Below are 12,307 nucleotides of genomic sequence, written 5' to 3'. Positions count from 1 at the left end.
GAGGACTGTGCTGCTGTCACAGCTGGTATTAAAAATGTGGCCTAGAGTGGCATGAATTCATATTTCCTGAGCCCCTCTGCTACCTGTTCATCACTATCAGCTCTTGCTGAATGCCACCACACTTGCTGCTCAGACAGCATTTAGCTCACTCTGTGACTTTTGTCACATTCAAGGCTTAAGCGAGGACACTGACACTAGCACTTATCCATGTCTGTATACAAGTGATAAATTATTTTGTGAACTTGCATGCACGCACACACACACACACACACATACACACACACACACACACACACACACACACACACACACTTGCCCACCTATCCACTCCTCCTCAAGAGTAGGCATGCAACTGAACCTTCATCTCAGCAGTACAAATGAAACCGACACTACTGACCCATTCATGCTCAGTAACTAACAAAACCAATAATATGGCCAGTGAACGTGTTGTGTGCGGTTAGGACGGAAGAAAGGCAAGGTCATCCAGGAAGGCAGAAGAGAGAGGAAGAGGATGGGCACCATCTGATAGAAGGCCACTAAAAGCAGGGCAGTAAGAGGAGCTTATGCCCCGCCACTCCCACTGCTACAGCCATAGCAGCACTAGCAGCTCTGGAACAGTGGTCCACAGGGCCACCACAGGAATACTAATGGCAAATGGAGCACAGGCTCAGTGACAGGAGTACTGAGCAAGCACATTACCACATGGGGGCATTAGGGATAAGGTCGACAAGTCATTTAAGTCAACTAATTCCAACTTGTATACTGACATAAGATGAATAGACATGGCTTCCATTAAAAAATAAAAAATGAACACCCATGCATTCCCAAGGTACAACATTATTTAAATATATTACTTAATTATATTTAATGAGTATGCATTCAGGATCATACTGAATAGTTAACAATAAATGTGCATTCATAGCAGATGTGCAGTCTTACTCTGCTGCTATAACTTTTATGAACTGACATGCCTAACTTAGTTTTCTATAGTAGTGCATATCAACTGGAAATGTTAGCGGTCACTGAAAAACAACTGACCTTGAAATGATCGACAATGTACTAGGTTAAAATAACTTAAAATAACTTATGTGACATCTCTTCCCACCAGTTATTACTGCCCAGATAGTCCTCTCCTAAAATTAGCAAGGGTGCTTTGCTTCATAGTGACAGCAATTACTTATGGCTATTGAAGAAAATTATTTATATTTCTCAGGGAATACCAGATTTATTTGATCATAATACTAAAAATGTAGTCTTTATTTATGTTGGTTTATTTCCAAATGAGATGCATTCACTTGTTTATCAGTGGTTTATGGCCCTCACTGTGTAGATTGTTATCGGCACTGACCTAGAAATCTGTTTGTGTTTATTGACATGTATTATTCAGGACAAGTTGAAGGTGTTAAATTGGATATCTGCTGCTTTTGGTAGGAAGGTCAAAGGAAATGGCAACAGAATAGACAGTTCTATGTTTTCTTTTTTGCACTACTCTTCATAGAGGCAACACATGCTGCCAAGCTATTTAATGGAGCCTTTATCGGAGAAGATGAGATGGCGGCTAACTTTATCATCATAGCCTACATACAAACAAACTGATAATGTTAACATCCTTGTGGATCTTTTGACAAATCAGCTGTGCTCTTGTGAAACATTTGTCAAATGCAGATGAAACTATGTTTGAATCTACTCCTTGTTTTAAAATCAATCTGTGTGGTAGTGGTTGGCCAAATAAATAAATAAATAAATAAATAAATAAATAAATAAAAGGACTGAGATCCATCAAGACAGATGGCTAATTTTAGAGTGGTAATTTTATCAATCTAGATGAGACTATACACCATGTAAATGCTTTGGTGAAATTCATAAACAATGTAAAATTATCTAATGAAACATACCAGATGGAAGGCATAGAATAAATTCCCTGTGCTTTATTAGAAATCAGGACAAGCTGCACATCTTATAAAAGACAGCACTATGTACTGTATGTTCAGGGTATCTCATGTTCCTCTGATGAAGGACAGTTCGTCCTGCAGTCATATGCTTTTTGAAAGCTGTTTACCTTGTTCAGATTGCTGGCTGTAATGATCCACACACACTGGGAGTTGCTCTCATACTGAATTGGGAAATTCGGAGAGGTAAACGTTCCTGATGGACCTTGTAGATTGGATCCACAGGTCTTCACTGTAAACAGAGAGGCAGGGAATACAGCAAACAAGGATTCATTAAAACATCAATTTATCATCAATTTGAAATCTTGTTATTTTATGAAAATCACAAAAGTCAAAATGAATTGATGACATATGTAAACATATGCCACTGAAAGGTTCCATCTCTTGATATCACAAAGAAAGAAAACATGGAAAAAGAGGCACTATTATCTCGTGGGACAAGGTTTTACTCAACTACTCCTAGTGTTTGGCAGGATTTGCAAGGCAAATACTGGAATATAACTTACAAATCTCAACCAGTCAGCCATGACTGCCTTCATTTGTCAACAATTAGAAATCCAATCAAATACTCAGATGACTAACTTCATGGCAGCTGAACGAGTTAATTCAGAATGAGGCTTAGCCAAATACACTTGGGCATGATTCGTCATATTAATAGAGAAATGCCAGTTATAATTTGTTAAATAGACATGCTCTGGTCTCTTTTTCCCAGCCCGTGACAGTGATATCTTAAAATTAGCATGCTCTAAAGGAGCTGGGTTTTATGCATCCCCAAATCTGGCCTCTTTGTATTTTTGGCACATTTATTATTGCCTATGCCAAAATGACAGGGATTTGATGGAAGACAAGGAGCCATTATCTCTGATGGCAGCAGGTTTTGCTATCAGCTTCTGACATCTTGATTGCTTTTGAAAATAAATAACTCATTATCTCAGACATGTAGGGGGCAACGAGACAGCCCAAAAGCACTCTTTTTACTCTGAAAGTCATTTTTTTTTGTCAAGGCTTCTCATCATAACAGTATCCTGTGACAAGCCCTTTCACAGTGTGCCATTTATATGAAGCTTAGTTAGAACTACAAGGGGAATCCAGTAGAAGAGAACCAAGTGGACCACACACATGGAGGTCAGAAGAGCACAGGAATGCCATTTTTAAGTATGTGTCTACCATTATTCCATTGGGATGGCCCGCTTTACCCCAGAATATCAATACCAAATATCTCATTTCCCATGTTACTATTAATATTTAGCTGTCTGCTGGATCAAAACTAATTGTTACCGTATACTCATCACATTTCAAATAATTTCAAATGACAGTGGGCTCACAATGGCTCCCATAGACACAAAAACTGGGAAAGAACAGGAAAAGAAAAGGCCCCTATAAATGGTTGAATAGAAATTTATGATGAAGTAGAAATACCCTTGGGGGATCCTGAAAATATAGATCTAGGCAATTTTCTGCATGATTTCAAGTGGCATCTTCTTAATTAGTTTGTGCAGCCTTTAGCTACGGGAACAGACAGGCACATGGGTGACATGACGGCAGTGATTTAGTGCATAGCTAAAGGTCATGAGGCCGCTGAGACAAATGCTGAAAAGTTCCTATGTGTGACAAGAGACAGTAGCAGGGGGTGTGGACCCATGCAGATACACACTGCTCACCCACACATAGCCAGACTGAGATTTGGCATGTGCAGTGGTAGGGAGGGAACGAGATTCTTCTTTGTATTAGCCTACGCAGCAGGTGCCCATGTTCCTGGACCACAAGGACCCCCATTGGAGAGGGCAACTGTTCCATCAGCCTGAAGGGAGCACAGTAAACCGATCAGGCAGATAAAGGCCTGCCTTTCAAAGTAGCTGACACTTATGTATAGATCACGCATAATTATGTCCTTTTTAGCTGTGAGCTAATGGCCAAGCTTTGCAAGAGCCTGTGCCCACAACCACCTCTTTACAGATTTTCAGTCTATTCTTCCTTCTGCTATGTATTATATGTCTTTTTCTGCAGCAAACATGGTGCTCATACAATTGTATTTACATATTTAGCTTGCTTTCCTAGATCTGGATCTCTCTGTTTATGCCCATCATTAATCATTTTTGCCCCTTGCTACCTGTGGTCTTTTACTCAGAATTTGTAAATGCTAAAACATGAACTGGACAAGAATGGTCCATAAACCTTTCCTACAGGGTGGCTGCCTCACTCTTTGTCGCCATCTCTCAGCCATCTTTAGTGCTACTTCACGTTAAGGCAGCATTGAGAACTTATGGATGACTGTGCGATTTAGGAGCTCGGGGAGCTGCTCCAGCAGGCTGCGTCTGTCACATACAGTATATCTGCGCATGCTTGTGCTCTTCCTGGCAGCTCAATTACAGCCTGCAATATGAATAGCTGTGGCTGGGCCCATCTCACCCATAGCTAAGCAGCCAGAGAGAAAATTATCTCTAAAATTAAGGGACAGGAGGATGAGCAAACAATTGATTATTCGCCCAACGACATCCTGCCACTTGTGTCCTACCTACACAATAGGAACTTCACACAGGAAGAACAGCATACGGATGTCTGTCCTCTCATGTGTATTTTCTCCCATTCTTTATATCGTCCTGCGCCTCCTGTTTTTAATTACATTAGCCCAAACTTTTACCTGGTTGTTGTATTATCATCCCTTTTAATCGATAATTATTCCTGGTCTTTCCAAGAAGGATGGTGGCTAACAGATAAGCATTTACTTACTCGGCATCAAGATAACTGCCCCTCCAGCTTGATAAAACACCCTGCTGCACGTATCTGCTTTTTCCCCTTATATATCTGCAGCTTTATGCATCCTGACATTGAAGCTGACCTCCGTTAGGAAAATGAGCCAACTCAGCAGACAGCATAAAGATTCTGAGAGACCAGAAAGCGGAAGAAGAATGTAACCTTAAATCAAGCCACACAGAATGATCAACGACACTCTTAACCTGGGACAGTGGTTCACTTTCTTATTTGTTGTTTTCTCCTCACACTGCCTTGCTCTTAATGTCACCATGACAACATGTACAGAAATGCTCTTCCACCCACTTACATATACAATACCACAGGCATATTAGTCACCAATCTTTGAATGTACTGCAAGCTGCTTTTGTATATGTATTCAGACTATTTGAAAGTTTTACTTGTATTACCTTATATGAGAGCTATCACTACACTTTGTAAAACCTCATTTGTTAGCTACCCAACAGACTTACACTGACTTGTGTCCTTGGCTTTGCTACTGATTTTTCTTGTATCTTTCTGAGCTTTCCTTTCCTCCCACATATTACAGTTCTCTTATTGGCCAGAAAATCAGGTCAGCTGGGTCCAATAAAAAATGAAGTGCATTTGTTTGCAAGCTTGTTTTTTGGTGCTAGCTATATTAATCTGTTGATATGATCAGCATGCCAGTAGGAAAGCGCTCAATAGCATATCTGGTGATTCCCAAAGACCTTACCATATGCATAAACTCAGCAAACTCATACCATATAGATCAGTCATACCTCAAAGACACCCAGCAAAAACAAACATTTGTCAAGACACTGTGCTGATTAAAGTCCAGAAAATGGTTGGCAGACTCGCACCATCTGTCTTAGTTTGTTGTTGATTTTTTTCTTTCTGCAGCCATATGGCGCTGTGGTGCCTGACATGTCTAACTGCCTTCAAAGGGAAGCAGGGGAAGTCATTTGTGTACACAAGGACATCAAGGGTTGACAGTACTCAGCTGTCATTTAACTTCCACTAAACTTTGGGCTGACTTAGATAAATGACTTGTAAAGAAGACACGCGTTAATAACAAAGTTCAGCCTGAGGCCAGCCTTATATACCTAATCATTAACTTCAAGAGTTTTTACAGTACATCTACAGTGTGGCTATACTTGACATGGCCTGCCATTGTGGCGATTGGGGTCTTCAAATTCTCCAACTTCAGTAATGGTACGTAAGATATAGATTTTACAGTAATTTAATATAACAGTTACAAATTGAATAGTTACATAAGTATATGTAAGATACCAAGATATAAGTTACTGAGTCTAGAATTTGGTTGTAAAAAAGAGTCATTTATACATAAGTAGTTCTCGGAGACATGCTGAAGGAAATACCTGCTTTTTTCACCATTACAAATAGTGTCTCATAAAATGATAAACATATGTATGGTCATGCATATATCACAAGGATATGATTTTTCAGCTTTAGAAGCCAAAATAATACCTTTGCCTTATTTGGGTGAAAAGTTAGAGACACATACTTTACTAATGAGTGTGGAAGAAATGAAAAAAGAGGAAGACGAAGAAACAGTTTCATGGTCTCCCAGCATGCTCCTCAAACACAATAATTATGCCTTGGAGTCATCCATATCGCTCTACTTCATTTCAAGCTCTAATTATGCATAATTAAAGTGTCTGCTTGAAATACATCAACAGTGTTGTGTGTGTTAGTTTGGCCTTAATGGTACAACATAAATGACAGACAGTTGATTTAACCCCCTAAGACTTCAGGTGAAGACAGTGGAATTTGAAAAGCAAAAACTACTATTGATATATGAGGGCATCACCTCCACTAACGCCCCCCCCCCCCCCCCCCACACACACATACACATACACATACACACACACACACACACACACACACACACACACATACACATACACACATACACACACACACACACACGGGCTCAACCCAACAACCTGCTACCTGTTCCAGGACATTGCTTAGTTTCCAGAATTATCAGGTCCTACTAGTTACAACCAGTAAGGAGAGATTAAAAATGCACACAACAGCATAATCCGGGTCTCAGGAGGTTAAAGCCATTAATACTTAGGCAGGGACATTGATGATGTTACTGATGGTTAACATGCCTTGACTTTAAATTTTAATGGTTGCCATAGCAACCATGTTCCTTCACACAAGGGAAAAACCCCTTCTGTTGATAGATGCACTTGTCACAAGGAACAGAAACAAACTCTTCAGTGTAATTAATGTTCTTTCTGTTGACACAACATCAATTAAAGTTCAGTAACCCTTGTTGCAAACCCATTCCAATGACTGATCCATATTCATAACATTGCTTTAAGGGAGGTATGATACTTAATGGAATGTGTCAATGTAGATATTGCTTTGAATAATGGAGCTGCAGAGCAGTGAAGATGCACATTAACTTCTCCAGCACTGGTCATCAACCGTAGTACCAAGTGCAAAGTGTATTGAATTATATTTATAGTTTATTATGAGTTCTGATCTCTGAACCATCCACTGAGGTAGCATATGGTGGTTTATGCAGAGTATTAGAGGTTTTGTTGAAATGCCTTTGTATAGCAAGCCACTGTATAGCAAGGCATATTATTAAAAATAATAATTTTTCCCTAGAGAAATGTGTTTTATTGATTTAGTAAAAAGGAGATCACACAAGGGTAAGCCTTGTGTTATAATCAAGCACACAGTAACCAAAAATGGTGCAACATAAATGACACACTAGCAGTAAAAATGGCCACCTTTCAAGGGGACTGCTAATTGAATTCTGAAGCATATGGAGATTTAATATTTGGAAGCACCATATCTGCCAAGTAGGCTAGTTTTTTTTTTTTTTTTTTTTTCCTGGAGCATTGCAGGTTTTACCAGTATGTCCAGTGCTTTGTGCTGATAAAAACACATATACCCTGTATATGGAACTTGGGCATAGCATCAGTAGCATTACCAAACAGAAAATGAGTGACATCTCAAACAAACTTGGTGCATATAATACCACAGTGTTCCTTGTGAACATTTGCTTCTCATCCCTGGACCCTGGATTTTGACAGGAGTAAGGCAAGTTCAAGAAAATGTACATTCCAGTTCTGTCAGAAAAATAACAACAAAAAAATGTACAAGTTGTAGAGTTCAGATCATGATGAACTCTGTCATGGGTTCATATCTTCTACTTAAAAAATGTAATGTGTTTTACCAAACAGGAACATTTGTCAAGCCATTTTAAATGATAACAGCTGCCCTTTTTTACACACACAGTACTATATAGTGGACTGCTGATAAGCAAAAGTAGTGCTCAGAAAGTTAGAATATTGTCCCAGCAACTGTAATATACTGTAGATCTTGGAAGCCATGGAGGCCTAGATTGAAATGGGATGCTCCACAGTCTGGTGCTTAAGGGCTTACCTGTTCTTCACCAAAACTGTTTGCTATGCTGAATGAAAAAACAAAAACCTATCACTGCTCTTAAGAAAGAGTGTGGTTCAAAATTACAACAAAGCTGCAAAAGTAACTCCTCTGCTCTTGCAGAAAGGGAAAAAACACATTTAGACTCTAGTGAGAGTCATCTCAATCCTTCTGCCTCTATCTGGGTTAATATCATGCTTTTCCATGCCATGCGGCATTTACCCAAGAGGCAGCTCTGATACTGGTATTCTCACCTCTGCACACAGGTCTATGGTCACTCCAGGCAGCGAAGACCTCAGCCACTCTCTGACATGTGATGGTCTTAGAGCCCTGCAGCACATGGTCTTCATCACAGGTAAACTGTGCTGTGGCACCAATGCTGGCAAGAATAAGCAAATATAAAAGGCACACCAACATGCACAAATGCGCGCGCACACACACACACACACACACACACACACACACACACACACACACACACACACACACACACACACACACACACACACACACAGAGTTGCATATGATTAAATTATAGCACACACAAAAAGACATATACTTACAAACCACAAAAAAGTTACTCAAATAGAAGCTAGGAAGAAGAAAAGCATACAAGCAATCTAAACTAGCATTCTTGAGTTCCCTTGACAAGTCCACTCTAGACATGCATTCACAACAATCACATTGCTTGATTTTGCAGAAGTCAGCAAAAGCACTTTGATAAACTTATTTATATGCTTCCACTCAGGCAACCCATAATATAGCAATGTTTGCATAAGTTGTTTACATTGTAAGAGCACCTTGAAAGTACTAATCAAATGTAAACTAATGATAATGTTAGATTTGGACTTCCATTTGGCATGTCTGTCCTAAGGAGAAAAAAAAATACAGTACAGTAAGATCAATTTAGGAAAAGAGCATTTCATCCACTCAACTGTCTTCTGAAATAAAGAACAGGAAAAGGAACACTGATAATTAGCTGAAAGACATGCATTTAGTGTGAACTATAAGAACTGTGCTGTTTAAATGTATATTTACAAATATACACTTGTATTTAGTGTTTAGAATAAGTTTAGTGTTCTGTCTTCCACTTTTTCATTTTGGTTAAATACTTATTGTTTACTTACTAAACCTAGGAAGCATGTAAATAAATTCTATGTGGGAATAACAAGCTTTCTTTAAATGTTTGAAGTGCACAATATATAATAAAAGCTTCTTAGAAGGTTTCCCTGATGTGTAAGATTTTTGCAACCATTTCATTGAAGAATGCTCTTAACCCCTAAATAGTTCCTTGAATTTCTAGCATTCTGTGAAATCATTACAAAGCCAAGTTTTTACAGTAAGGATTACAGAAACTAATTAATTAAGTTAGCTTCAAAACAAAAAACAAAATAACAAAAATCCAAAACTGGTAAACAAAACAACTGGAGGCAGACACAATCAATGTACTGCAAGGTCTCATGAACACTGGCATGTTTCCTTGCTAACATTTCCAGTGCTCCCTCTAGAGTTTGAAACTATTTTGCGGTGGCTCTAGACAAATACTTCCCACTGATTACATCTGCACCGAAGCTGAATGTTGCCAGATGCAAGTGTCCATGGTGCATAATTCTACACACGTGCTGGTCAGCCTCTGTCATGACATTATTAACATGACACTGGGCTGAGTGCAACTAGTGGTAGGATGGTGAGAAAATGTGACGTATATTGGCTGAAGGGGCTGGATATTAAGCATTAAGATAATCAGGTGCTGCCTATATTAATGACAGGTGTCACTCTGAAGCCAGAGTGTCTATAATTCAGCGCAGAGTTTATGTTGTCCTCATTCAGGCTGTGCTATTCAGTGCAGCATTTCATGCCTGTCGATGTGACAGAGCAAGGGAAGGCGGACAGGCTGAAATTGAGTAAACAAAGAAATAATAAGCTGAACGAACTGATACAGAGGAACATGAAAGAACATGAAGGGTTGCAGGAATGTTTGGTGTTGCATCATTATCAGGTTGATGGCTACTTCCCTCACATACTTAATATGTTTAGTGAGCTGGGAAAATTGTACTAAGAATGTACACCGTTGCTTACAGCCTACAGCTATCTCCAGCTAGATTTAACACACACACACACACACACACACACACACACACACACACACACACACACACACAAAACTTCTCAAAGATCTCTTACATCACCAATTTAGTCCAGCTAACAATAAGTCTTACTAACAATGTAATTTTTTTTCTGAAGATAATATGGAAAGGAAGCATTGTTAGAAATTCAAAGGATATTACAAAGATAACTTCCTAGCAACTTATCAGAGCTAATTCAGGCCAATGTCTCCAGCAGATCAGACTTAGCCACTAATTCAAATGCCACAGTGATAGAACCTTAACAGCTTTAACATGCTGATAATGTATAATATTCCTTTACAACAGCTTAATAAAGAACAGTTTGGCATTGCTAACACATGCCACACAAACCTAAGCTTTAGGTTAGACAGTTATTTGAAATGTATGACAGTCAAAGTAACCTTTCAAGATTCAATATTCAACCAATATTTTGTAGTTAATGTTTTTTCTGTATAAACAGCACCCTGTTATTTGTCTGTGTGTGTGTGAGTGTGTGTGTGTGTGTGTGTGTGTGGGGGGGGGGGGGGGGTAGTGTTGGCGTTGGAGGCCATTGGTGGAGCGGTCAGTAAATCTGACTCAGTGAAGTTTGGCTAGTGCCCAGGGCTCCTCGGGGCCCAATGGAGGGACACACAGTACCCTTAGGTGATTACCTAAAGTCGTTGCCGATGCGCTTGCCGTTTTCTGGCTCTCCAGGGTCTGGGCAGGAGTTGGAGGCCTGTTTGATTCCACCCTCATTCACTGCAAAGTGAGAGCACAGAAAGCTGTTAGATACACACACACACACTTTCATTCTGGCTTGATGCCAGACCCTCACTAAAGAGCAGACACGTGGTAAAGTAGTGAGGACTGCTGAATGGTGATGAGAGGAGCAGGACTTTGCACAAACACACACACACACACACATATACACACACACACACACACACACACACAAAAGGATGTCAGTTTTTGGTTTCATTCCATGCTGATGTTTGCTGACAGAAATGTAGTTAGTCAATAAGGCATAAGGCCTCACCATAGAAAGGCATTTCTCATTTGACTGAACCTGACCCAAAGTGGCATGTGTTTGATACTTGGCATTAATTGCACTAGAGCACATATTCAAGTGGACATCTTTATAGAGCTGTTATGAGTTAGGAATGTTTTTTGCCATTGTGTAAAAAGTCTCAGTTACCCTGAAAAAGATAAAGTTGAGCCTCACTAGGCACATTTCCGTATAATTGCAATTCCGTGTATGACAAAAAAGACGAAATGCTGAAAAATGAGGAATGCAATATTATGCAATATTATGAAAATGATTCCGTTTGATCACTTTCCATTTGAATCTGAGAGGGATATGTCACTTCCTATCTCTCTATTGAGTGAACCTTACCAAATTAGCACTGAAACACACAAATACACACAGATAGCCCTAGTCATGTCACATTTCTCATAACTTTAAGTGAATCTATACTATATATATAAAACACTGTGACATATGTCAGATATGGAAAAATGTGTGACATTTTATACTCACACGCGCACACACGCACGCACACACACACACACACACACACACACACACACACACACACACACACACACACACACACACACACATTTTTAGGCTTTTCTGTAATGAGTGATGTACTACACAGTTAAACAGCCTAACATTGTTTAAAAATCTTTTTAAATAGGAGTGTTTAATATGCAGGTAAAATTAATTTTAACAATTTATTTAACAATTTAAATCAATTCAGGAGGTTTTTCACAAACTTCAAAGTATTACAAAAATTATTTGATGGTAATGCAGGCACAAATAATTATGATTTTTAAATCTGTCTATAATAAATTGAATAGTGTCCCAGTTTTTGTTTTGGACTTTGTTGGATTTGAAATACAACAGTAACTATAGAGTTAAAATACAGACTATTCGATATTGAGGTAACTGTGGGGGATTTACATCCTTTATTATTTATAGTTCTTTTATTATAACTGGCTGCTTAGTTATTTTCTTGGCCAGTAATATTGTGTTGATGCAACATTACTTCATCAACAAGAGATTGAACAAAATGACTAAATAAGGCATTT

At 39.0% G+C, this 12,307-nt stretch overlaps 1 protein-coding gene across 5 annotated transcripts in view; it reads right to left on the bottom strand.

Moving 5' to 3' along the window:
* csmd3b (CUB and Sushi multiple domains 3b) overlaps positions 1-12,307 on the bottom strand; it is a 313,558-nt gene that overhangs the window by 136,741 nt on the left and 164,510 nt on the right. For all 5 annotated transcript variants that reach the window (XM_027011676.2, XM_027011678.2, XM_035529342.1 and 2 more), the window contains 3 exons: positions 10,888-10,975; positions 8,366-8,490; positions 2,060-2,181 (listed from right to left, as the gene is read on the bottom strand). In XM_027011676.2, coding sequence (XP_026867477.2) covers positions 2,060-2,181; positions 8,366-8,490; positions 10,888-10,975 — 335 coding nt within the window. The remainder of the gene's footprint in view (positions 1-2,059; positions 2,182-8,365; positions 8,491-10,887; positions 10,976-12,307) is intronic.

The sequence above is a fragment of the Electrophorus electricus genome, chromosome 8 (assembly GCF_013358815.1).
Source record: "Electrophorus electricus isolate fEleEle1 chromosome 8, fEleEle1.pri, whole genome shotgun sequence".
Classification (NCBI taxonomy): domain Eukaryota; kingdom Metazoa; phylum Chordata; class Actinopteri; order Gymnotiformes; family Gymnotidae; genus Electrophorus; species Electrophorus electricus.
Note: the sequence above shows the minus strand (reverse complement) of the source record. Positions and strands in the feature narration are given on the sequence as shown.